The 27,034-nt window shown below is 50.9% G+C and overlaps 1 protein-coding gene across 1 annotated transcript in view; it reads left to right on the top strand.

Moving 5' to 3' along the window:
* ADCY1 (adenylate cyclase 1) overlaps positions 1–27,034 on the top strand; it is a 115,767-nt gene that overhangs the window by 14,572 nt on the left and 74,161 nt on the right. Inside the window, exons 2-3 of the mRNA XM_060108374.1 lie at positions 4,335–4,484; positions 23,663–23,781. Of these exons, the coding sequence (XP_059964357.1) occupies positions 4,335–4,484; positions 23,663–23,781 (269 nt within the window). The remainder of the gene's footprint in view (positions 1–4,334; positions 4,485–23,662; positions 23,782–27,034) is intronic.

A 27,034-nucleotide genomic window follows, 5' to 3' on the forward strand; every position in this document is an offset into this window, starting at 1 on the left:
CCATGGGCCCAGCCGCTCCGCGGCATGCGGGATCCCCCCGGGCCAGGGCACGAACCCGCGCCCCCCGCATCGGCAGGCGGACTCCCAACCACTGCGCCACCAGGGAAGCCCTATGTGCCTCTCTTGATCGTGGAAAAGCTGGGGTCCCTCCCCACTGCCCATCTGACGATGCATATGAGAGTTGGGACACAGTCTTATCAGGTCTCGTCCGAGACAGCCTGGAGGGAGGTTGGGCAGTGCAGGTGTCTGCGTGTGAGTCCTCCCTCCGTCCCTTTCCAGCAATGTGACAGGGCCCAGCCCCCTCACCACCCCTGTGTCCTCAGTTATTCATTCAAGAAATACCAGGCACCTGCTACGATACGAGAGGCTCTGTTCCAGGCTCCCGGATCAGTCGTGGACCTGCTGGACTGAGGCCCCTCGAGGGTCAGACAGCAGGCAGGGAAGGTGACAAGTGAGTTAATGTTATATAACGTGTTGGAAGACGGTAACTGCTGAAAACAATAGAAGGAAAGGAAGAAGGAAAGAAATAGAACTGGTCAGTGGGAGAATACTCAAAGCCCAGGTGAGAGTGTGTGCATTTTTAGGTAAGCTGTTTTGAGAAGGTGACATGTGAGTGGAGGCCCTGGAGGTCCGGGGTGAGCCAGGCGCTGTGTGGGAAAGGGGTTCCCACCCAGGGACGCAGGGCAGAGGCCCTAAGAGAGCAGGCGAGGCCAGGGGGACACGAGGAGGACAGGATGTAGGGGCCTCTGGCCTGGGCCACGGAGGGCTCTGGGTACAGGAAGACTGCGGGCCAGGGGTTCAGAGCAGAGGACCATGCGGGGAGCCTGAAGAGCCGGGAGAAGCACAGGGCAGGTTAGGAGGTAGCTTGGCAGCCAAGCAGCCATCGGCAGCGGGGTGTCAGCGCCCCGTCTGTTGGAGACGGAGCCGGGAGGATTTGCTGGTGGGGGCAATGGGCCCAGGCCTGAGAGGCTTCCAGGGACCCGGGTCAGCTGAGGTGGGAGAGGCTACTGGGGTTAGTGCTGGGGGTGAGCAGGGGTCCTGCCAGGGTCTGTCCCATGCAGGGTTGAGCTAGGGACGTGCATGGGCTGGGGAGGGGCACGGCTGACTGGTCCAAGCTGAAGGTGTCGAGCTGGGGTCTTTGGCACAGGACTGGGCTCCCAAGGTGAGTGTGGGTGAGACACACGAGGGGTGGAGTTTGCGGTGGAGAGGAGTCCAGGTGCGAGGCGTGGACCAGAGGAGGCTGGGGAAGGGGCCAGGGGAGCGGGGCTGACGGTGGGCTGGGCACTGGGACCTGAGCCTGGGCTCAGGATGTGAAGGTGGCCCCGACCTGGTCACAGACCGCCCAGGGCAGCTGTGGAAGGGAAGGCAGGCTGGGGTGCGGCCCAGGCGGGGGTGAGGTGAGGCCTTTTCAGGAGTTTTGCTGCAAAGGGGAGAAAAATGGGCAGGCCTGGGAGAGGAAGAGGAGTTAAGAGAAGGATCTCATTTTCAGGGGAAAGAAATAATCAGACGCTTGCTGCCTAGGATGATGGTTGGAAGTTGTAGGTCCCAGCTGAAGGGGAGGGTGGGTCCCGCGGGCAGTGGGCAGTGGGACCAGCTGGTCTGGGCAGAGGGCGGTCCCCGGGGGAGGAGGGACAGACGAGGATTCCCTTGCGGCCGGAGGAGCACCCCAGGCACAGGGTTGTGCACGGAGCTGGCTTCGATTCCAGAATGTGAGGGGCAGGGGGCTGTCCTGCTGGGCTGTGGAGTTTCAGCTAGACAAGGAAGAGAGCTCGAAGGGCAAGCCTTCCAAGGGTCGGAAAGGTGCAGGATTGAGGTCCTGGCAGCGGCCTGGCATCCAGGGCAGCGTGGGCTGTGGGAAGGTCCTCGGGGGCCTGGATGCTGAGGCCAGGTGTGCAGGTCTGCTGGGTGTGCCGTGCCCTCTCTAGGCTACACCTGCCGCAGGTGACCTCTGGACCAGTTTCTCTCTGCCTTGTCACCCTTGTCCCTGATCACTGATTAGGAAGCCAGTCTTGATACCTCGCTGTGCCCCATGGGGGCAGGGGCTCCGCCTCTTGTCGCTGCTGTGTGCCCGTCACCATGGCTGCTGATGTGGGCGTGTGTGGGAATGCAGGGGGGCAGGTGTGCCGGCAGCTTTGCCGTCTCGTGGACGGCCTCCTCTTCCGCTCTGCTGCGGGAAGATCGCTGGGGTGCGTGGAAGCACCCTGGGTGTGTGAATGTGAATGCAGAGGACCCGCCCGCTCCCCAGATCGCTGCTTCCGCCTCGCCCTGCCCGCCAGACTCCAGCTGTGGGGTGTGCCATGGGGCTGTTTTTCATGTGAGCAGCTCAGACGGTGTGGCAGGGCAGCTAGGTGCTCAGTGGCCGCCCAGCTGGGCCTCGGTGTCCCTGGGGGGGTCACCATGGCCAGAGTAAAGGGAAGGTGTGAAGAAGGTGGCTGTAGAGGAGGTGACAAGGTGGGGCTCCCGGTGACCCAGCCCGCTCCCACTCTGCTCCTGATCTTTCCCTTGACCAAACTGCCCAGCCTCTGCTGGCCCTTTTGCTCCCGCCCCATGCCTCACCTCTCTGCCCAGACCTCAGTAGGGACCCGCACTTTCCCCTGTTTCTGCCGCAGGCCACCTGAGGCCTTGCTTTCTGGAAAAGCTGCATCTGCCAGGTGTGACCTGTGGCGTCCTGCACCCTGTGCTGAGCTGACCCCGGGTGCCTGGCCCCTCAGTTGGACTCCTTGTTCACCCAACTGTGTACTCCGCTCGACAGTGACAGCTGGGGGCTTCACTGCAGGGACCACGGAAGCTGTGGGGCTGACGGGCTGGAGGGCATCTCGGGAGAGGTGTCTTGTGTGTTATACGTTCTGCATGTTCAAAACCTTAAACAGAGGCTGGGAGGGGCGTGCAGAAGCCACAGGTGATTAAGGGTCTGCTGGGAGAGAAGCACATTTAGTGCAAAGACTCACTATTGTTTGAATTTTTAGAAACGTGTTCACTACTGCCTGTGGGCGTTTTAAACATGCTTAGTATGCATTTAAATACTGACTCCACCAAACTACGATTTACTGTTTCATATACGCTAGTCTTCCCGTTGCCACCAGAAAAGTGCCTGCATCAACAGATTGGCATGAGCTGATCCCAAAATACAGCAGGTGGTCCTTTAGACACGGAAAACACTGCGTGGTACGGGGGCCAGTGCAGTGCACCTAGGTGCAGCCAGTGCTGGCCACTGTGCCTGTGAGAGGTGGCACAGGCATTGAAGATGTATTTGTGTTCCAGCCCCGCACTGGGTTAAAAGCATGTACGCTCCAGCTAGCGGGACGCTCCGATTTGGAGGTGTTCAGGGGCACAGCGAAGATGATCAGGGTCACATGGAGATACTCGGGGTCACATGGAGATGGTTGGGTCACACGGAGATGCCCAGGTCACATGGAGATGCTCAGGTCACAAGGAGGTGTTCTGGGTGACAGTGGGCACCATTTTTTTGTGTGTGTGTGATACGCGGGCCTCTCACTGTTGTGGCCTTTCCCGTTGCGGAGCACAGGCTCCGGATGCGCAGGCTCAGTGACCATGGCTCACGGGCCCAGCCGCTCCACGGCATGTGGAATCCTCCCGGACCAGGGCACGAACCCATGTCCCCTGCATCGGCAGGCGGACTCCCAACCACTGCGCCACCAGGGAAGCCCTCTTTTTTGTTTTTAATCAACTTTCCTTCACTGCTTCTCTCCAGAGCTTTCCATGTTGCCTTTGTGGGAATAACCACTCTGTCTTCACGTTCAAAACTTCTGGGTGTAATGGTTTCCTCGGGCTGTTGTAACAAAGTACCCAGACTGGGTGGCTTAAACAACAGACATTACTTCTCACAGTTCTGGAGGCTGGTTTCTCCCGAAACCTTTCTTCTTGGCGTGTCAACGGCCATCTTCTCCCTGTGTCCTCACATCGTCTTCCCTCCGTGCCTGTCTGTGTCCTGATCTCCTCTTCTTATAAGGACACCAGCCATGTTGGATTAGGGCCCAGCCTAATGGCCTCATTTGAACTTGATTACCTCTTGGAAGACCCTGTCTCCAAATACAGGCCCACTCTGGGGGGTCAGGGGTGAGGACTTCCACGTGAATTTCGGGGGACACACCTTGCATCCTCTCCTACTGTTCCGTTACGTGACAAGCTTATAGCACAGGTGACCCCTGCACAGGGTGAGGGATGAGGCCTGGCTCATGGCCGTATGAAACCGGCTTGGCACTGTGGGTCTGGCTGGCGTGGTCATTTCACGGGCTGGAGGTCGGAGGACGCGTAGGAACCTCTGCTGAGCTGGGCCCTGTGTGTAGCCCTCTGCACTGTTCTCTCCCCTGCAGCTCGGTGCCAACGCCCTGCTCTTCCTTGGCGTGAACATGTACGGGGTCTTCGTGAGGATCCTGGCTGAGCGCTCCCAGAGGAAGGCCTTCCTGCAGGCCCGGAACTGCATCGAGGACCGGCTGAGGCTGGAGGACGAGAATGAGAAGCAGGTCAGTACCTGGGGTCTCGCCCCGAGGGACATGGGGGGCCTGGGGCCGGGGGGCATGGAGCCGCACAGCTTTCTCACCAAGGGTGCTGGGAGTGAGGCCCAGCCTGGCCCGCCTGGGAGTCGGGTAGGGGCCTCAGGCCCCCGCTGGCCCCTCTGTCTCTGTGGACCAGCCCCCTCGGCCGGTCGGAGGAGAGGGGACACCGTGGGAGCAGAGGCAGAAGAACCGCCACCCGTGGTCATCCCTGGGCCTCAGTTTACCTGTTGGTGACAGGAGGTACGGGGCTGTGGACGAGATGCCCAGGAGGCTTTGCAGGCCTCAGTGGAGGCAGAGGAGAGCTGGCCTTGGTGCCGCTGGAAGGGGCTGAGTTGCTAGGAAGCGATGGTCACCGTGCGAGCCTCACGCAGCTTGGCCCGAGGCTGCAGAGCATCCTGCCCGGCTCCCGCCAGGCCTGCTGCGGCAGCAGCACTGTCCCCTGTGATCTAGAGGCTTGGAGGGAGCCGGGTGGGTTCCCACTGCCCCAGCTACCGTCACCTGCATGTCCCGGGCTCACCCCTCTCGCCGGCGTTTCCTCTGCTGCTGTCCTGGGGCCACGAGGATGCTCCAAGAGCCCTGGGCGAGGCCTTTAGCTGGGAGCACCCAGACTCCTGTGCTTTACCAAAGTGCTGATGGCGGAGGCTTGTTTTCCCGGGGTAGGGTGGATGGGATGGTTTATAAACAAGATGCTATTATTATTGTAAATACAAGGCATTAAGTACAGACTGTACCTTTAAAAATGCACACACACGTTTCCATTTATAGGTATTATAACGATGCCTAGTATTGACAGTAAAAGTTGGATATCACTTAGAAATAGATGGCGTATGTATGTTTAGATCATGTGCATGGATCAGTGGGTGGCTTTGTCTGTGGGTGGTGTATGTGTGTGGGAGGTATGTGTCTGTGAGGCTGTGTGCACTCTTGTGATGTGCATGTGGGCATGTGTGTGTTGTATGCACATGCATGTGTGCATTTGTATGTGTCTGTATACGTGTGTGTGGATATGTGGGGCATGTGTGCAAATGTATATGTGTGTATATGTGTATGTGTGTGCATGTCTGTGTGTGGGTATATACATGTATGTGGATTTGCATTCACGTGGACTGTGTGTGTGCATGCCTATATGTCTCTGTACACACCGTGTGCACGTGTGTGCACTTGTGTGTGTGTGTATGTGTGTATGTGCACGTGTGGATGTGTGTGTATAAGTGTGCTGGCACACACATGCCCAAGTATAAAGAACACGTCTCCTGGGGCTGTGCACTGAATGTATTCCCACGCCAGCATCATCAGCGCTGATGGGGAGTCTTTGGTGGTAAGAGGCCCTTGAGCTTGGTGTCCTTACCTTCATCACCTCCACGGGATCCCAGAGGTGACTCTTCAGAGTCCTCTCCCCTTAAATACATCACCTGAAGTACTGGAAAAATCGACGTGGGGGCCATTCTTGTGTGTTTCTGAATCTTCCTTTGCTTTCTCTCTATTTTTCTCTCCTCTCCATCTCCTTTCAAATATCTTCCTTTCCCGCTTTCTTCAAAAAATCACTTTCTTAAGAAAAAGTATTTATTTTTACTGAAGTATAGTTGATTTACAATGTTGTGCTAGTTTCAGGTGTACAGCAAAGTGATTCATTTATACATACATATATATCTACTTTTTTCAGATTCGTTTTCCACATAGGTTATTATAAAATATTGAGTAGAGTTCCATGTGCTATACATTAGGTCCTTGTTGATTATCTATTTTATATATAGTAGTGTGTATATGTTAATCCCAAACTCCCAGTTTATCCCTGCCCCCCTTCCCCTTTGGTAGCCATAAGTTTGTTTTCTATGTCTGCGGGTCTACTGCTGTTTTGTAAATAAGTTCATTTGTATTTTTTAAGATTCTACATATAAGTGATATCATGTGATATTTGTCTTTCTCTGTCTGACTGATTTAGTATGCTAATCTCTAGGTCAAGCCATGTTGCTGCAAATGACATTATTTCATTCTTTTTTATGGTTGAGTAATAGGCCATTGTATATATGTTCCACATCTTTTTTTTAAAATTTAATTTTATTTATTTATTTTTTTATACAGAAGGTTCTTGTTAGTTATCGATTTTATACATATTACTGTATACATGTCAATCCCATCTCCCAATTCATCCCACCTCCACCACCCGCTCCCCCACCCCGCTTTCCCCTCTTGGTGACCATACGTTTGTTCTCTACTTCTGTGTCTCTATTTCTGCCTTGCAAACCGGTTCATCTGTACAATTTTTCTAGATTCCACATATATGTGTTAATATCTGATATTTGTTTTTCTCTTTCTGACTTACTTCACTCTGTATGACAGTCCTTGGGTCCATCCACGTCTCTACAAATGACCCAATTTGGTTCCTTTTTATGGCTGAGTAATATTCCATTGTATATATGTACCACATCTTCTTTATCCATTCATCTGTCTGTCGATGGGCATTTAGGTTGCTTCCATGATCTGGCTACTGTAAATAGTACTGCAGTGAACATTGGGGTGCATTTTGAATTATGGTTTTCTCTGGGTATATGCCCAGTAGTGGGATTGCTGGGTCATATGGTAGGTCTATTTTTAGTTTTTTAAGGAACCTCCATACTGTTCTCCATAGTGGCTGTATCAGTTTACATTCCCACCAACAGTGCAAGAGGGTTCCCTTTTCTCCACACCCTCTTCAGCATTTGTTGTTTGTAGATTTTCTGATATGATGCCCATTCTAACTGGTGTGAGGTGATACCTCATAGTAGTTTTGATTTGCATTTCTCTAATAATTAGTGATGTTGAGCAGCTTTTCATGTGCCTCTTGGCCATCTGTATGTCTTCTTTGGAGAAATGTCTATTTAGGGCTTCTGCCCATTTTTTGATTGGGTTGTTTGTTTTTTTAATATTGAGCAGCATGAGATGTTTATATATTTTGGAGATTAATCCTTTGTCCTTTGATTCGTTTGCAAATATTTTCTCCCATTCTGAGGGTTGTCTTTTCATTTGTTTATAGTTTCCTTTGCTGTGCAAAAGCTTTTAAGTTTCATTAGGTCCCATTTGTTTATTTTTGTTTTTATTTCCATTACTCTAGGAGGTGGGTCAAAAGAGATCTTGCTGTGATTTATGTCAAAGAGTGTTCTTCCTATGTTTTCCTCTAAGAGTTTATAGTGTCTGGTCTTACATTTAGGTCTTTAATCCATTTGGAGTTTATTTTTGTGTATGGTGTTAGGGAGTGTTCTAATTTCATTCTTTTACATGTACCTGTCCAGTTTTCCCAGCACCACTTATTGAAGAGACTGTCTTTTCTCCATTGTATATCCTTGCCTCCTTTGTCATAGATTAGTTGACCATAGGTGCGTGGGTTTATCTCTGGGCTTTCTATCCTCTTCCATTGATCTATATGTCTGTTTTTGTGCCAGTACCATATTGTCTTGATGACTGTAGCTTTGTAGTATAGTCTGAAGTCAGGGAGTCTGATTCCTCCAGCTCCATGTTTTTCCCTCAAGATTGCTTTGGCTATTTGGAGTCGTTTTTGTCTCTGTACAAATTTTAAGATTTTTTGTTCTAGTTCTGTAAAAATTGCCATTGGTAATTTGATAAGGATTGCATTGAATCTGTAGATTGCTTTGGGTAGTATAGTCATTTTCACCATATTGATTCTTCCAATCGAAGAACATGGTATATCTCTCCATCTGTTCATGTCATCTTTGATTTCTTTCATCAGTGTCTTATAGTTTTCTGAGTACAGGTCTTTTACCTCCTTAGGTAGGTTTATTCCTAGGTATTTTGTTCTTTTTATTGCAGTGGTGAACGGGATTGCTTCCTTAATATCTCTTTCTGATCTTCGTTGTTAGCGTATAAGAATGCAAGAGATTTTTGTGCATTAATTTTGTATCCTGCTACTTTACCAAATTCATTGATTAGCTCTGGTAGTTTTCTGGTGGCATCTTTAGGATTCTCTATGTATAGTATCATGTCATCTGCAAACAGTGACAGTCATACTTCTTCTTTTCCAATTTGTATTTCTTTTATTTCTTTTTCTTCTCTGATTGCCGTGGCTAGCTAGGACCTCCAAAACTATGTTGAATAATAGTGGCAAGAGTGGACATCCTTGTCTTGTTCCTGATCTTAGAGGAAATGCTTTCAGTTTTTCACCAATTGAGAATGTTTGCTGTGGGTTTGTCATATATGGCCTTTATTTGTTGAGGTCGGTTCCCTTTATGCCCACTTTCTGGAGAGTTTTTATCATAAATGGGTGTTGAATTTTGTCAAAACCTTTTTCTGCATCTATTGAGATGATCAAATGGTTTTTATTCTTCAGTTTGTTAATATGGCATATCACTTTGGTTGATTTGCATATATTGAAGAATCCTTGCATCCCTGGGATAAATCCCAATTGATCATGGTGTATGATCCTTTTAATGTGTTGTTGGATTCTGTTTGCTAGTATTTTGTTGAGGATTTTTGCATATGTATTCATCGGTGATATTGGTGTGTAATTTTCTTTTTTTGTAGTGTCTTTGTCTGATTTTGGTATCAGAGTGATGGTGGCCTCGTAGAATGAGTTTCGGAATGTTCCTTCCTCTGCAATTTTTTTCAAGAGTTTGAGAAGGGTGGGTGTTAGCTTTTCTCTAAATGTTTGATAGAATTCACTTGTGAAGCCATCTGGTCCTGGACTTCTGTTTGTTGGAAGATTTTTAACCACAGTTTCAATGTCATTACTTGTGATTGGTCTGTTCATATTTTCTATTACTTCCTGGTTCAGTCTTGGAAGGTTATACCTTTCTAAGAATTTGTCCATTTCTTCCAGGTTGTCCATTTTATTGGCATAGAGCTGCTTGTAGTCTCTTATGATGCTTTGTATTTCTGCAGTGTTCGTTGTAACTTTTTCATTTCTAATTTTATTGATTTGAGTCCTCTCCCTCTCTTTCTTGACGAGTTTGGCTAAAGGTTTATCAATTTTGTTTATCTTCTCAAAGAACCAGCTTTTAGTTTTATTGATCTTTGCTATTGTTTTCTTTGTTTCTATTTCATTTACTTCTGCTCTGATCTTTATGATTTCTTTCCTTCTACTAACTTTGGGTTTTGTTCTTCTTTCTCTGGTTCCTTTAGGTGTAAGGTTAGATTGTTTATTTGAGATTTTTCTTGTTTCTTGAGGTAGGATTGTATTGATATAAACTTCCCTCCTAGAACTGCTTTTGCTGCATCCCATAGGTTTTGGATCGTCGTGTCTTCGTTGTCATTTGTCTCTAGGTATTTTTTGACTTTCTCTTTGATTTCTTCAGTGATCTCTTGGTTATTTAGTAACGTATTGTTTAGTCTCCATGTGTTTGTGTTTTTAACCTTTTTTCCCCCTGTAATTGATTTCTAATATCATAGTGTATTGGTCGGAAAAGATGCTTGATATGATTTCATTTTTCTTAAATTTACCGAGGCTTGATTTGTGACCCCAAATGTGATCTATCCTGGAGAATGTTGCATGTGCACTTGAGAGGAAAGTGTAATCTGCTATTTTCAGATCAATGTCCTATAAATATCAATTAAATCTGTTTGGTCTATTGTGTCATTTAAAGCTTCTGTTTCCTCATTAATTTTCTGTCTGGATGATCTGTCCATTGGTGTAAGTGAGGTGTTAAAGTCCCCCACTATTATTGTGTTACTGCCGATTTCCTCTTTTGTAGCTGTTAGCATTTGCCTTATGTATTGAGGTGCTCCTGTGTTGGGTGCATATATATTTATAATTGTTATATCTTCTTCTTGGATTGATCCCTTGATCATTATGTAGTGTCCTTCCTTGTCTCTTGTAACATTCTTTAAAGTCTATTTTATCTGATATGAGTATTGCTACTCCAGCTTTCTTTTGATTTCCATTCGCATGGAATATCTTTTTCCATCCCTTCACTTTCAGTCTGTATGTGTCCCTAGGTGTGAAGTGGGTCTCTTGTAGACAGCATATGGATGGGTCTTGTTTTTGTATCCAGTCAGCGAGCCTGTGTCTTTTGTTTGGAGCATTTAATCCATTCACATTTAAGGTAATTATTGACATTTATATTTCTAATACCATTTTCTTAATTGTTCTGGATTTGTTTTCGTAGGTCTTTTTCTCCTCTTGTGTTTCCCACTTAGAGAAGTTCCTTTAGCATTTATTGTAGAACTGGTTTGGTGGTGCTGAATTCTTTTAGCTTTTGCTTGTCTGCAAAGCTTTTGATTTCTCTGTCAAATGTGAATGAGATCCTTGCCAGGTAGAGTAACCTTGGTTGTAGTTTCTTCCCTTTCATCACTTTAAATATATCATGCCACTCCCTTCTGGTTTGTAGAGTTTCTGCTGAGAGATCAGCTGTTAATCTTATGGGAGTTCCTTTGTATATTATTTGTCATTTTTCCCTTCTGCTTTTAATAATTTTTCTTTGTGTTTAATTTTTGTCAGTTTGATTACTATGTGTCTCAGCATGTTTCTCCTTGGGTTTATCCTCCCTGGGACTCTCTGTGCTTCCTGGACTTGGGTGGCTATTTCCTTTCTCATGTTAGGGAAGTTTTCGACTATAATCTCTTCAAATATTTTCTTGGGTCCTTTCTCTCTCTATTCTCCTTCTGGGTCGCCTATAATGAGAACATTGGTGTGTTTAATGTTGTCCCAGAGGTCCCTTAGGCTGTCTTCATTTCTTTTTATTCTTTTTTCTTTATTCTGTTCCACAGCAGTGAATTCCATCATTCTGTCTTACAGGTCACTTATCCGTTCTTCTGCCTCAGTTATTCTGCTATTGATTCCTTCTAGTGTATTTTTCATTTCAGTTATTGTATTGTTCATCTCTGTTTGTTAGTTCTTTAATTCTTCTAGGTGTTTGTTCTTTAATTCTTCTAGGTCTTTGCTAAGCGTTTCTTGCATCTTCTTGATCTTTGCCTCCATTCTTTGTCTTAGGTCCTGGGTCATCTTCACTATCATTATTCTGAATTCTTTTTCTGGAAGGTTGCCTATCTCCACTTCATTTAGTTGTTTTTCTGGGGTTTTATCTTGTCTCTTCATCTGTTACATAGCCCTCTGCCTTTTCATTTTGTCTACATTTCTGTGAGTGTGGTTCTTGTTACACAGGCTGTAGAATTGTATTTCTTCTTGCTTCTGCTGTCTGCCCTCTGGTGGATGAAGCTATCTAAATGGCTTGTACAAGCTTCCTGTTGGGAGGGACTGGTGGTGGGTAGAGCTGGCTGTTGCTCTGGTGGGCAGAGCTCAGTAAAACTTTAATCTGCTTGTCTGCTGATGGGTGGGGCTGAGTTCCCTCCTTGTTGGTGTTTGGCCTGAGGTGACCCAGCACTGGAGCCTACAGGCTCTTTGGTGGGGCTAATGGCAGACTCTGGGAAGGCTCATGCCAAGGAGTACTTCCCAGAACTTCTGCTGCCAGTGTCCTTGTCCCCGTGGTGAGCCACAGCCGCCCCCCGCCTCTGCAGGAGACCCTCCAACACTCGCATGTAGGTCTGGTTCAGTCTCCTATGGGGTCACTGCTCCTTCCCCTGGGTCCCAATGTGCACACTACTTTGTGCGTGCCCTCCAAGAGTGGAGTCTCTGTTTCCCCCAGTGCTGTCGAAGTCCTGCAATCAAATCCCGCTAGCCTTCAAAGTCTGATTCTCTGGGAATTCCTCCTCCCCTTGCTGGACCCGCAGGTTGGGAAGCGTGACGTGGGGCTCAGAACCTTCACTCCAGTGGGTGTACTTCTGTGGTATAAGTGTTCTCCAGTCTGTGAGTCACCCATCCAGCAGTTGTGGGATTTGATTTTATTGTGATTGTGCCCCTCCTGCCTTCTCACTGCAGCTTCTCCTTTGTCTTTGGATGTGGGTTATCATTTCTGGTGAGTTCCAGTGTCTTCCTGTTGATGATTGTTCAGCAGTTAGTTGTGATTCCAGTGCTCTCTCAAGAGGGAGTGAGTGGACATCCTTCTACTCTGCCATCTTGAAACTGTACCACACCTTCTTTATCCATTCACCTATCAAGGGGCACTTTGGTTGCGTCCATGTCTTGGCTATTGTAAATAGTGCTACTGTGAACATTGGGGTGCATGTATCTTTTCAAATTATGGTTTTCTCTGGATCCACTTTCTCTGGTTTTGTCTTGCATTTCTTTTCTTACTCTTGCAGCCTTTCCTATAGACTACCTAGCATCTACCCTTAAAACATTTTCGAATGCTTGGTGTGCCCTCTGTCCCTCCAGTGGGTCCCATCTGTTGATGGTGAGGATGCTGGCCATGGTGTGGCCACTCTTGCCGCCTGTACGTGCGGGTTTTGCACGTGCACATCCCTCCCCCTGCACTCACACTGCCGTCCAGGGAACACAGTGGCCGAGCAGGCACTCGTGCTTGCTGCAAACCTAGCCTTTGCTGCTGTACATGTGTCACTTCTCTGCAGCTCCGAGAGCAAGGAGCTCCTCAGTCCCACAGCTGAGGAAGCCCAGACCCACGGAAGCTCAGCGACGGGTCTGAGTTCTAACTGCCGACCTGATGTTCTTAAGCAGGAAATCTGCAAAATGGTAAATGTCACCCAGTCCCATCAACCCAGCTGAGTGCTCCGTATTTTCAAGTTTCTGTCCTTATGCACATTCTCTCCCCTCATCGTTGTTGTTTGGTGTATACATAATTTTATTTTCTGCATTTTGACTTCACATTTCCCACAGGTGTATCCACTGGTGCCCTAAGGGTAACCTAAGACAGCTGCTGCTTCCTCGCCTTCATGCAGGTCTCCGAATCTGACTTTTAGACACCATGTTTTTCAAAATGTTTCTTTCTCATAAGCATCTTTATTCATATAGACTTGAAGTATCCTTGGTTACATTCTCAGGAGTGCAAGTATTACAGTGTCATTTCTCTTCATGTCCTGGGTATTTTACAAAACATGTTGTGCTTCATTTTATCTTATAAGTAATACTTAGTTACACCCAGCTCTGGGTAGCAGTGGTTGAGTGGGGTCCTGGGGCCGACAGGGTCGGCGTCAGAGGGAGCCTGCCAGAAATGCAGATTCTCAGGCCTGCCCAGTCCCATGGCTGGGAAAGCTGGGGTGGGCCCAGCGTTCAGGATTCTGGTGTGTATCCCCAGTGTTGCACGTGACCCACTTTCTCCCTCCCTCCGTCCCTCCTTCCCTCCTCTCTTCCTGTTAGAACTTGGTACCCCCCGTTTATTCAGATGCCGGTTCCTTGTGGGGTGGCCACCTTTCCATGCGTGCTTACCGGTTGTATTTCTCTGTGGAGCGCGTGTTCTGATCCCCTGCCCATTCATGCTCTGACTTTCCTGTGGGTTTGAACGACCCGCTCACTAGGGAAAGGCTGGTGTTCCCCAAGCCTGTTCCTCTAGCTCTGCTTTTCTTTGTGTAAAACCTCAATCTTTCGCATATTCCAACGTATCTATCATTTTCCTCTGTGGTTTCATCTGTTGCTGGGAAGGCTGAGCACACGAAATACAGAAGTGCGGATGGGTCACCCCTGTGAGTTCCCTTGGCTGGTCCTGAGACGGGACGAGGCAGTATCCTGACTTGCTATATTTTTTTGATCGGAACCCGCGGGTCATATCACAGGACAACTCTTTCCCTGGGAGGCCTTGTCCCTGGCACTCAGGTTACTCCCTACCTCTGGCTGGGACAACTGTTTTTAGCTCAGGGAGCCCTGTCTCTTTGGGGGGCAGAAAGCAAGCACTCGGGGTCACATGGGGCTCAGCCACCTCTTCAGGGCTCTCAAGCACCAGTAGGCACTCAGGTACGTCAAAGCCTGCCAGGGGGCGGCCTGGCCAGTCCAGGGGAGCCTGCAGGTGGCCAGGCAGCTCTGCCCAACTCACACCTCTGTGTCAGTGTGAAAACCGCAGCCCCCTGAGTTTCAGGTGAGGGTCGCCCTGACCATATGGGCTTGTCTGTGTTTTCATGCTTCAAGTAACAGAGCAGTCGAGTTCCATAGCCGCTTCCAGGGTCTTCTCCAGGCCCTGACCCAGCAAGGCCGCACCCTAGGTGATGTGAGGAGATATTGGTGGATGCACCATGGTTCTGGAAGGGGGTTCTGGGTGATGCATCCTTGTTCTGGGAGAGGATGCTGGGGACATGGCCCAGTTTGGGGAGGGGGTGGGGGGGCGTCCAGCTCCAGAAGGACCACAGTGTGGCGGAAGGTGTGCCCCACTGGCTTCTGGGGGGAGGCAGGGAGATGCTGGGTTTGGGCTGCAGGGGCTGGGAATGGGGTCCTCGAGCGAGGCCGAGTCAGGGAGGCGCATGAGCGGTGGGACGGGGCGGGGAATGTGCCTGGTGGTTGAGGGGCGGCGTGTAGTTTGTTGTGGCCTCAGCTGGAAGGAAATGGGAGAAGGTGAGAGTGAGGCAGGGCTTTGCCCTCTGTGGAAGGTGGCGCGCCGGACCGCGCGGTGGGGCCCCTGATGTGTCTGAGCAGGGCAGAGAGCTGATCAGATGCAGGTTGGGGGAGGTCAGTGCGGAGGTAGGACTTGCCCTAGAAGTCGGGCAGGTTGTTCTTTCCTCTCTCCCCGGACGAGTGTCCTCCCAGGTATGCCGAGGAGGCTTTGGCAGGCAGGAGAAGACTGTGCTTCATGGCCCGAAGCAGGCGTTTCTCCGGAGCCCCCGGAGACGTCCTCTCTCTGGGATGCACCTGCAAGACGGGCCTGCGTTTGTGTGGCCACCGCTGGCCGGCCAGTGTTTGCGGGAGGGGAGAGTGAGGGACCTGCTGTGAAATTCAGACACGCAACCTTAGAACCCTCGCCTGTCCCAGCTGCTGGACCCTTTTGTTCTGGGACAGGAATCAGCAGATGGAAACTGTTGAGAAGCATGGCTCCCACTGCAGAGTCCCGGGCAGTAACTTAGACGGGATTCGCAGGCCCTTCCCCACTCTGTACAAATCTGATGCCAACGTTGTTCTTGCCCAGGTTGATCGGTTGCTTCTTTTTTTTATTGAAGTATAGTTGGTTTACAATACTGTGTTAGTTTCAGGTGTACAGCAAAGTGATTCAGTTACGTAGATTTTAGGGTGCCCTTCACCTCAAACGTTGGGAAGAGTCTCTGACTGTCTTAGGTAAGGATGCCACTGTGAGCTCTTACCTCTCACCCGCCTGCAGCCGGGAAGGACCCGTGGGCATTCCGTGCCTGTAATCACTGATTGTTGCAGCAACACTGAGAAGACAGTGATAATTGCGCCAGAAATCTGGAGCATCTCCTCCCCTCCTATATGGTTTAGAACTAATAGCCCTGCCGTTGCTATTTTAAAAGAAAGTCCAACTGCTTTGGCTACAAAATCTGAGTGTTTCTTTATCTCCTGCCCTGCTCCCTGCAGACGCGGACAGGCATGGTCTCCCCAGACCAGTGTCCAAGAGCAAGGCCTCCTCCAGCGTTTCCACAAGTGGGAATATTAGAAGTGTTCTGTCCTCCCCAGGGCAGCCCGCAGAACCAGAGGGGCTGGAGAGGACGGGCAGGGGGCCTGTCTCCTTCATTGGATGCACTCTACTTCTAGAAGGTTCTCTGCTATATTTTGAAAAAGCTACCTGAGTTGTCAGTGACCCCTCCTCCCACCAAATCAGAACAGACAGCGGCCCCCACGCAGGGCTGCCGGACTCTGTCGTGTCCCGCGGGGTTGTGGCAGAAGAGAGGAGCGTGCTTGATCGGAAGGTGTTCTCTCCTCCGGGTTCTTAGATCTTTCAAACTCATTTCAGGCCCCTGTGTTGCAGTTAAGCATGTAAAAACTTCGTTCCGTTTTGTAAATCCGAGAACTGGGGCTGGCTCGGAGAATTTAAATGATGTGGGAAGGCCAGTAAGGCAAGTGACAAAGCCGTTGGCGGCAGAGTAAGGGGAGGAGAGGCCAAAGCCCAGAATCCCCCCCAAACCGGCTGTGGCCCGCTTTCTCCCTTTACATCCTCGTGTCTCTTCAGCCACAAAAAAAGGCTCACACAGATGTTTTGGGTTGATTGATATCTGGATTAAAATATTCCAAAGGGCTGTGAGGGGGTCTTTTAACAGGACTCTTTCAGTTTCAGACAAAAGAGTCCAAAATTGGTTCTTTGACATAGAAAAACTTCAGAGAGACTAACCAAGAAAAAAGAGCAGATACAAGATGATTCGGGATGGGAAAGCACACGCCCTAGGGATAAAGCCAGGTTAAAAATAGATGAGAGGGGGCCTCCCTGGTGGCGCAGTGGTTGAGAGTCCGCCTGCCGATGCAGGGGATACGGGTTCGTGCCCCGGTCCGGGAGGATCCCATGTGCTGCGGAGCTGCTGGGCCCGTGAGCCATGGCCGCTGAGCCTGCGCGTCCGGAGCCTGTGCTCCGCAACGGGAGAGGCCACAACAGTGAGAGGCCCGCGTACCGCAAAATAAATAAATAAATAAATAAATAGATGAGAGGGAAATACTAAGAGGTTTTTTTGCCAGAATATTTGTAAACTTAGACAAAATGGACAAATTCCCAGAATGGTGTTAGTTCCTAAAACTGATTCTAGAAGAAAAAGAAAGCCTGAAACATCCTATGATCATTAAGACGATTGACTCAGTAATGAAAAGTTTGCCAAAAAATCATCACCAGGCCCCAGTGGTTTGACAGCTGAGTCCTACAAACTTCGAAGGGAAACACCTTTCCAAGCTGATCATCCATAGGACAGAAACTCCTCTTGAGTACAGGATAACCTTGCTCATGATTCTGGAGGATGGAGCTAGGATTCCAGAATCTCAGTTATGCAGGTCAGACTGACATGCAAGGGAGCAGCCCCTGTGTCCCCAGTCTTGCGTTCATGAGTGGTGTCAGCCCCGAGGCCCTTTGCCTCTTGCTGCCTGAGTGTGTTGGGAGAGGCCCAGCTGGAATTCCTGTGAGGGTGGTCATTCATGACTCTGCACATCTGAATGCTTGGCCCACGGCTCTGGAGACCCTGGGATGGAGGGAACCTGGTCTCAGCAAGATGTGCTGTAACTGGATGGGAGACAGAGAGCAGCAGTTGGCCCCTGTGGGGAGGCCCAACTGGAGGATGGGCGTGTCCGAGGGGCATGCTATGCTCAGGGGTGGTGGGACGTGCATTGGGAGAGTATTTGGTTGGGGCTTTGAAGGATGTGTAGGAGTTTGCCAGGTAGGGGCTTGGAGATGGGGAGCAGTAGGTGGCATTCATATAGCGAATGGGGGTGGGGTGCACAGGTATTATTTTCCAGTCAGGGCTGGCAGGTTGGTAAGCTGCAGCTCTGTCTTCCTTCAGCTTGGTGAGAGTTGGGATAGAGCTGGAAGGGCTGCTCCACCTGGGAGCCTTAGGTGATCACAGCTCCCCACTGGGGTCTAACCCTTAGGTCTGAGCCTGTCAGAGCTGGTGATCATAGGGAAGGGGGTGAGAGGCCTCTGAAGGTCACCCCTTAGCTCCTTGGGGGCCTCCTTTCCTGCCGTTCCCCATAGCCCAGCCAGGGAGCCTGGGCTTGCAAGGTTCTACCCTTGAGATTAGCATCCTTGCCCTGACTGCAGAGGCCACTGCTCCAAAGGCCCTGATATTCCTCAAATACCATTATTAAGTCGTAATTCTAAAATTACAGCTGTTTACAAAGCACATATTCAGTCGTCATCCTAACAAAGTAAATGGGACAATTTTGATTTCCCATTGTGAGGAAATTTATCAAGAGGAAGCAAATTTCCTTTTCAGTGATATAGGATGGATTTTTAAAGAGGTCTGACTCATTCACAGCATCTTTTGAAATCACTATAGTTGTTATTTATTTTTAATTTAAAAGCCTATTGATCTATAGTTTATGTATCAGTACTTTTAAGTTCAATTTAAAGTTCAAAACAACTAAATGGTTTTTTTGATATTTTGAGTGTGTAACCATCACAATAATCTAATTTTTGAATATTTTCATCGCCCCAAAAAGAAACCTGTATCCATTCGTAGTCACTCCCCATCCACTCTTCCCAGACCTAGACATCACTAATCTATGTTCTGTCTCTGTGGGTTTGCCTGCTCAGGACATTTCATGTAGCAATAAATGGAATCACACAGTATGTGGTCTTTTGTGTCTGGCTTCTTTCACTTTGCATACTGTTCTCAGGGTGCATCCATGTTGTAGCATGGGTCAGTGCTTCATTCCTGTTATAGCTGAATAGTATTCCACTGTGTGGATGGACCACGCTGTTTATCCATTCATCCGTTGATGGATGTCTGGATTGTTTCTTCTCTTCTATTATTTTTCCAGTCTGTTTTCTCTGTTGTTCAGTTTGGTTAATTTCTATTGTTTTGTCTTCAAGTTCACTGAGCTTTCCCCTGTCCTCCCCATTCTGATGCTGTTCCCATCTGTTGAGCTTTTTATTTCAGACTTTTTTCCTGTTCTAAAATTTCCATTTGATTCTTTTTTTGTATCTTCTATTTCTTTGCTGAGAGTTTCTGTTTTTTCACTTTTTCAAACATGTTTGTAGTTGTTCATTGAGTCATTCTTAGGATGACTGCTTTAAAATCTTGGTAGTTATTCTGATTATCTGTCGTTTGGTGTCAGTGTCTGTTGATTATCTTCATTCGTTGAGATTGTTCTGGTTCTTTGTATGATGAGTGATTTCTGATTGGAACTTGGACAATTGGGGTATTACGTATGAGACTCTGTCTTCTTTGAACTTTTTTTTTTTTTTTGGCTGGTTTTCTGTGACTTCACTTGGCAGGGGAAAGTGGGGACCACCACGCCGGTACTTCCTAGTGGGAGTGTAAGTCCAGGCTCCACACTGGGCCTCTGTTGGGGTTCATGGGGGGTGGGGATACCTCCTTACTGCTGTGCAGGAGAGAGTTCTGGCTTCTGACTTGGAAGGAGGAGCAGGAAAGCCCTTGGTCTTCACTGACTATGTGCAACAGTGTGGGAGGTGTGCCGTGTGTTACCAGATGGGGGAGACCAAAGGCAGGTGTCCCTGCATGGCGTCTCTGACACCCCAGCCTGGGGTTGGTGCTTCCTCACAGCCTGGGGAGGGTGGAGGTTTGCAGATTTTTTTGGAGGTGTGCCTGGAGTGGGACCGTTATTGTATAGCAGTTTTCTCACAAGGCTGCCCCTATCCTGATCCGTTGATTAGAGAGAGCTGACTTCTGTTGGAGCTTACTGCCGTGCCTGTCTGCATCCCTGGGCCACCCACACCTCCAGCACTCAGTCTGGGTTATGTGAGGCAAAAAGAAAGTCCAAGGACTTATCTCCATGCCATCCCTGGTCCTGAGGTTTCTGCCACCTCCTCTCTGCCTTTCAGAGCCTTGGATGACTGTTTTATATGTAATGTCCCGGACTTTTGATGTATTTAGTGGGGGGAACAGGGAAAAGTACATCTGCACCTTTCTGGAAGCAGAGTCCTCACAATTGTTGTTTAAATATCTAGTGTTTATTGGGGGCTTCCCTGGTGGTGCAGTGGTTGAGAGTCCACCTGCCGATGCAGGGGACACGGGTTCATGCCCTGGTCCGGGAAGATCCCACATGCCGCGGAGCGGCTGGGCCCGTGAGCCATGGCCACTGAGCCTGCACGTCCAGAGCCTGTGCACTGCGACGGGAGAGGCCACAAGAGTGAGAGGCCCGCGTACCGCAATAAATAAATAAATAAATAAATAAATAAATAAATATCTAATGTTTATTAAAGATAATACGTTTAAGCCCCATTTTGATAATCAAGAAAAACACTGAGGTTTTTATATAGCCATCATAGGACACTGGGATGTTTTATATGGTCCATATTCATAAATTTGTCCCTTTGATTTCTGGCTTTGTATCTTATTTCACTGGTTAGAACTCATTAACGTAGCTGTCTGCTCCTAATGTAATGAATGTTTCATTGCTGCCTGAGGCTTTAGGGCTGTGTTTGGAATTGGATGTGGATTTCAGGTCTTATCTTTATGATGTCAGTGAGCTACTTTGTCTTAGGTTGTTTGCAGGGTTTTTTGTTTTTGTTTTTAATCAGGGATGGGTGCTGGATCTTTTCACATGACTGCTTCGCTCCCTGTGGGAGAGGCTGTGTACTTCTCTCTGGTCTTGATTATTAATGTGTGTTGGCTTTAGGCGCTATCGCTAATCTTGTGGATGGAGTTAATGCTCAGCCCTTGGACAGAAACATAACCTGCAGTTAGGAACTTCATCTGACAGTGGCTTATCCAAGTGAGATAACTCTTTTCTCTTACATACGTATTCCAGGGCAGGCACTTTATGGCTGATGTAGCAGATCTGATCCATGCAGCCCTCACAACCCAGTCTCCATCTAGTTAAATGGTCTGCCATTGCTGGTGTGTGGCCTTCATCCTCCTGGATAACGATGGTTGGTATAGATCCAGCCATTACGACTGTATCCCCAGCAGCAGCAGAGAAGAGGGAAGAACAAGCTGTCTTTAGGGAGTATTCCAGAAGCTTCCACATGACCCTTCAACTCCTATCTCCTTGGCCACATCTAGCTGCACAGGAAGCTGGGCAGTGTAGTCTTCATTCCAGGTCTCCAAGTCCCCCAGTGGGAATAAGGGGCTAGATTGTGGTGCTGGTGGTGGAGAAGGGATCTGGGGATCTGGGTCCCATCTGTCCGGCACCCCTCGCTGCGCTGGGTGTGCACACTTGGGCCACCAGCAGCCTTCTCCTCTGTCCTCTGGGGTTGGCACCTGCCTCCTCATCACCTCTTGAGTCTGGGGCCAGTCAGTGTCCCTCTGCCTTTTCAGTCCTTCCTTCCCTCCTGGTGGCTGCCTCAGTTTCCCTCTTCTAACTCTAGATGGTGCTGGGCAGCCGAGGTGATGGAGAGACCAAGAGTGGGGCGGGCTCCCTTCAGCAGGGGCCCCCCGGGGGGAGGCTGTGGCTCGCTCAGGGAGAGCGGTCGGTTCCGAGTCTGTGAGACGGGGCATCTGCAGATCACCGATGGTGCAGGAAGGAGTGAGACGGGCACCGGGGAAGCACAGTTTCGCTTGTTTGATTTGGCTTGGGCAGCATCTGACTGGTTTCCCAGGTGCAGGTGACAGATTTCAAAGAGACAAGAGAGCGAAGCCGTGAAGAGCTGTCACCGGAGGTGCTGAGGGGCGTGGTACCGAGTACCTGAGATGTTGTCCCCTTAGAACACCCTGCTGAGGAAGTTGGTGTGATTTCGCCCTGACAGACGGGGTGGGATTTTGACGGAGCTTGACTAACCGCTCCGAGAGGCAGAGCCGGGGTGTGAGGCCGGGCAGCTGTCCTGCAGGCCCTGGGACCCACCTTTTCCCCGACACCTTTGTACAGGGCTCTGGGGCGCAGGGGCCCAGGGTTGTAGACGCCCACGACACTGGGACTGCGGGAGAGGGCACAGCTGCCCTGTGTGTTCCCAGGGCCCTTCCTGGGCGGCCTGCCCTGTCGTCCAGCTGCTTTTGTTTTCCCACCTTGCATCTCAGGGCGGTGACAGTCTCTGGAAGCTTCCAGGTGGTCCTTTGATGGTGGCCCGAGTGAGCCCCCTGCCGAGTTCGCTCCACCTCAGGACAGCCGGCCACCTGCAGAGGCTTCTCTCCATGGGCCGTGCTCGGGCTTGTCCCCAGAGGCCCTTCTGCTAAGGAATGGCCGACGTCCTCCCATACAGGCTCAGGTCACACACCAGCTCCCGTGCCCTGGGCAGTGGGGCTTTCTGTCCCTGAGGCTGTCCCCGAACACACGCTTGGACTGGCACTTCTGTCTCAGAGGGTCCTCTCCCTGTGTGGCCATGGACAGTTGTGCTCTTGCGATGTCCCTCCTGAGTGTGGAGGTCTGTCCGGCCTGGAGCCGCGTGGGGACCACAGTGGGTGGGGCCCCCAGCATAGACATGGGCCTCGCTCAGGACCCAGGGCCCCGGCCACAACCTGGCTTGCCTGGGCAAACACGCTCCGCTCCACCTGGCATCTGGCAGGCCTGGGCCTGGCCTCCTTCCTCAGAAGTGTATGTGGGGATGCGTCACCTGGGGAGACTCTTCCAGTGCATCAGATACATTCTCCCATCTTAAAATAAATTTGTCACCTGGAGCCAAGGCGGTGAAGCCCTGACAACCACACCCCAGCCCGGGAGGTGGGCTGGGCTTTTAGGGTCTGTGGCTGTTGTCCCTACCGCTGCTCTGATTGTCCTTCAGAGGATGTCATGCAGAGGAGCGTCTGCTCCCGGTCAGGGATGTGGCCTCACACTGCAGGGTGGACCTGCGGTCTAGGAGGGTCTCAGGGCCTGGTGGCTGCACCCAGACCCTGCTCTGGGTGGGAGATGCCAGGCATCCATGTGGCCCCGTCGGAGCCTCCTCCACTGATCGGACAGGCCGAGGCCGAGGGGCTGTGGGCCCAGCCTGGGGGCTGCTGGAGGGAGGGAGGGGCTTCTTGTGCCCCCTCCCTGCCCCCCCCCCCCCATGTTCACCCTTGTAAGTAGGATGTCCTACCTGATTCCAAGCAGGATCTTAATTCCTTTCTTTTGTTTTCTTTCTGAAGCAGAGTGGGAGGGAGGGGCTGTGAAAGGGATTGAGGGAGGAGGGGGGCCTCGCTCCAAGCATCTAGAACACGGTTTCTCAGATACAGTGTGGCCAGTGGGTCTGAGGCCGGGGGCGGATCCACCAAGAGGAGGAGGGGTGGAGGCCAGAGGAGGAAACCGAGGTCCCGAAAGGGCGACAGCGTCCCCAGGGTGGCACGGCTTCCTGTGGATAAGCCCAGGCGTTTGCTCCATCCTCTGGTGGGGACGGTGGAGGGGGTGGAGAGGAAAATGTCTGTCTCCCGCAGATCAGGGGGAAATCAGAAGAAAAGACCGGGAGGAAATGCCACACTGTGTCCAAAGCCACTCTTCTCTGTGTGAACATGGGCTCCTGTCTGTTGGGGCACAGGTGCTTTCGTAGCCCACCTCGAGGTCCCTGTTGGGGCCGCGTTGGACAGGTCTGCTCTGCGGCAGCGACACTCCCACCCTGTGACCCGCTGCTCACTGAAGCTGGGGCGCACGGGTGGGCCGGGTGTTCTGGAGGCGATTCTGGTGCCTGCCCAGTGCTCTGGGAGCGGGTTACCTGTGCAGTGACAGTCCAGGCCTGCTCACGACCCACTGAGACTCTGGGGCTGGGAGGGTCCGTGGGACTGGACCACGTGCCGGTCACGTGTGAGGAGGGTCCGAGGCCCCGCGTGGAGGGCAGCTTCTCGGCACCAAGGTCACTGGGGTGGGCGTGTCAAGGAATCATGGGGGTAGAGCTGCCGTGTCACATGGGCCTGTCTCTCCTGTCCAGGAGCGGCTGCTCATGAGTCTCCTGCCCCGGAACGTCGCCATGGAGATGAAGGAGGACTTCCTGAAGCCCCCTGAGAGGATTTTCCACAAGATCTACATCCAGCGGCATGACAACGTGAGGTAGGGCTGGCCCTGGCCTGGCCCTGCGATGGGCCTAGGAAGCAGAGGTGGGGGGGATGGAGGTGGGGGGATGGAGGTGGGGGGGATGGAGGTGGGGGGGATGGAGGTGGGAGGGGATGGAGGTGGGGGGGATGGAGGTGGGGGGATGGAGGTGGGAGGGGATGGAGGTGGGAGGGGATGGAGGTGGGGGGGATGGAGGTGGGGGGATGGAGGTGGGAGGGGATGGAGGTGGGAGGGGATGGAGGTGGGAGGGGATGGAGGTGGGAGGGGATGGAGGTGGGGGGGATGGAGGTGGGGGGATGGAGGTGGGAGGGGATGGAGGTGGGAGGGGATGGAGGTGGGAGGGGATGGAGGTGGGAGGGGATGGAGGTGGGGGGATGGAGGTGGGAGGGGATGGAGGTGGGGGTGATGGAGGTGGGGGGATGGAGGTGGGGGGATGGAGGTGGGGGGGATGGAGGTGGGAGGGGATGGAAGTGGGGGTGATGAAGGAGGTGGAGGTGGTGGCAGAGGTGGGCAGAGGGCCCTAGTTTAAGGGAAGGAGGGAGCAGGTGTGGGTTAGGAGCCCAGGGGAGCACTTGCCCAGCAGGGAAGCAGCTCCCAAAAGGGGTGTGTGTTGGCTTCTCGGGTGATGCATTTCACAGCTGCCCTTTCCCATTTTCTCATTTCTTCACCTTCTATTTCCTGTGTTGGCTAGAAAGGCTGGGAACTCTGTTCCTAAGCCAGGTTTGGGCAGTGGCCATTGGACTGGGAATTTGCCTGCATCAGGTTAATAACTGAGCATTGTTCTAGTTGGTGCCAGGCTCTGGGGTAGGCGTTCTTCTCACTCTGTTCATCTCATGGCAGCTCCAGGAGGTAGGGATTGTTATTCCCATTTTACAGGTGGGGAAACTGAGCCCTTGGAGTGAATCAACTTTCCCTGGACACTCTGAGGTTTGCTTGTTTGTTTTTAAAGATTCTGTTAAAAAGCAATTAATTGTATTAAATCATGCTTTCCCTTTTAAAGTACCTAGAGTAGATAACAGTGTTGCCTGTCTGGGAATCATATCGATACTTTACAAAAGTGTCACTCAGGCAGGAGGTGGTGGTTTGAAGGACCCCCTCTCATCCTGGAGACTTGTGCTCCACTGCTTACGGCTTGTACTCAAGTTCCAGCCAGTCTGCCTCTCTCAGCTTTTGATAAGTCATTATATGGCTTCTCACTCATCTTAGTTTCCACATGCTATTTGTGCTTCTGAATCAATCCCCTCTCCCTTTCTTCCTTCCTTCTCACCTCCCTCCTTCCTTCCTGCCTTCCTTGTTTGTCTGGATAGTCCCTGGGGAGGACTGCTCCAGCCTGGCTGCATCTGCGAAGTGGGTGCTGTGCCTTCCTGCAGAATTCCAGGCTTCCCATATCATTGCTTCCCTGTCCCTCCCACTTGTGAGCTTTCTTCCCCGGATGCTGAGCTCCTGAGGACAGGGACCCGGGGTGTAAGAGATCCTCCACGCATGTTTGCCTGTGTGCATGGGGGATGTTGGGTGCTTCGGGGGTGACGTTTCCCACACGTAGTGGAGGAGGACAGGCAGGGCAAGCCCTGGGGGCTTTCCTAGCATGGGGGTGAGCAATGCTCAGTCGGTTTTTGAGGAACGAAGTGAACGGGCAGAGGCTGAGAAGCCAGTGGATGGAGGAAGGCCTGTGAATGCATGGCTAGTTATAGAGAAGGAAGAAAACACAGTGGCTCCTCAGAGAGGTAAATAAGCCTGAATTTTATACCAAAACAGAGGGGAAAAAAATCGGTGTTGTCTATCTCCGCCCACTCTTGCAATCCCTTTGCTTAGCGTCTCAGTATCAGTGACACTTCTATAACCTAGACACCCAGTTTTTACTCATTCACTCATTCATAACACACGTGTGTATCCCCCTTGCTCTGTGCTCGGTGCTCTGGGGTGTATAGACTGGGCCTGCATCCTTCAGTCCCTCACAGGCTCAGTGGGGAAAGCTGCCCTGCAGGTAGAGGATTACAACTGTGGACGTTAGGCTTGTCATGGGGTGAACGCAGCATCTTTCCAAGCTGGGGCAGGGCATGGTTGACGTGGTGGGGCAAGGGCCTCATCAGGGAGAAGCCTCTCTGAGATGTGGGTTCCTGGTCCCTGCCTGTGATGTGGGTCGCTACTCTCTGGCACGAGGTATTATTGAAAATGCAGAACTGAGTTAAGATCTGGCATCAGGAATTCTAAGATATGAACACAATTGTGTAAAAAGAACAAACGACTTCAATTCCACATCACTTTCTTCATTTAAACTGGAGATGCATGTTTAAGTCTCGCAAACGCCTCCAGTGTACCAAGTGTGTGATTTCCCAAGTCTCACAGCTGAGGGTGCTTTTGGCTGCAGGTGACAAAAGTTGGCCATGCAGTGTCTTCAAGAGTGAGGGGGCTCTCTTTCCCCTGGGGTGAGAGGTCCAGAAGTGGCACCTGGCTCTGGTCTGGCAGCTCCGTGATCAGGCCCCATGGCCTCTCCCAAGTGGGTTCCGTGGAACACCTCGTCCTGAGATAGGCCCCTGACCCCATCTCCCTCGTCCCTCACATGTGGGAGGGTCAGGGTGCTTGGGGGACTCGTCGGGAACCCCAGCCTCTCCCAAACGTACAGCTCTGGGAGGTTCTCCGTTGTCCTACAAGTTCTCTGTCCTGCCTTGGTCCTCATTACTTAAGCCTTTTAAAGGCTTTCTAGCATTCAGGATGCTGGCTGTGTGCTATGGGTGGACACTGAGTAGTTTAGACTGACCCAGGTACTGTAGTAAACGGATGCCCAGCATATAAGAGAGGTTGCCCCTCCCCACCCATAGCCGACTGAGGGGTGACCCTGCACGCAGCACAGGACTCCCGTGAGGCTCTGACAGGGCCTGGGCCTCAGTTGCCTGCATCACCTGTAGGAGGTGTGGAGGAGGGCTGCTCATTCCTTAAGAGCACGTCAATTCTGCTCACCTGCCACCAGCCACGGCCCCGTCACAGGGCCACCCTGGGAAAAGGGACAGGCCTAGTGGACGTTGAGCTATTCCCCTGTGTCTGGGGGACACCAAGTATATAGACAGCATGCAGTGGTCACTGCTGCTCCCCTGTGTCCTGGGAGGAGCCCTGAGTGGCTCCAGCATTTCCTCCCTCTATGACCAAAGAGTTTCCCTGGCTTCTCCCAGCCTCAGTCTTCTCACCTGTGAAATGAGAAGAGCAGAGCCTTCCTCTTCCGCTGCTTGAGGAATCAGCAGGGGGCTCTAGTTTC

Source organism: Mesoplodon densirostris, chromosome 9, assembly GCF_025265405.1.
Source record: "Mesoplodon densirostris isolate mMesDen1 chromosome 9, mMesDen1 primary haplotype, whole genome shotgun sequence".
Taxonomy (NCBI): Eukaryota; Metazoa; Chordata; class Mammalia; order Artiodactyla; family Ziphiidae; genus Mesoplodon; species Mesoplodon densirostris.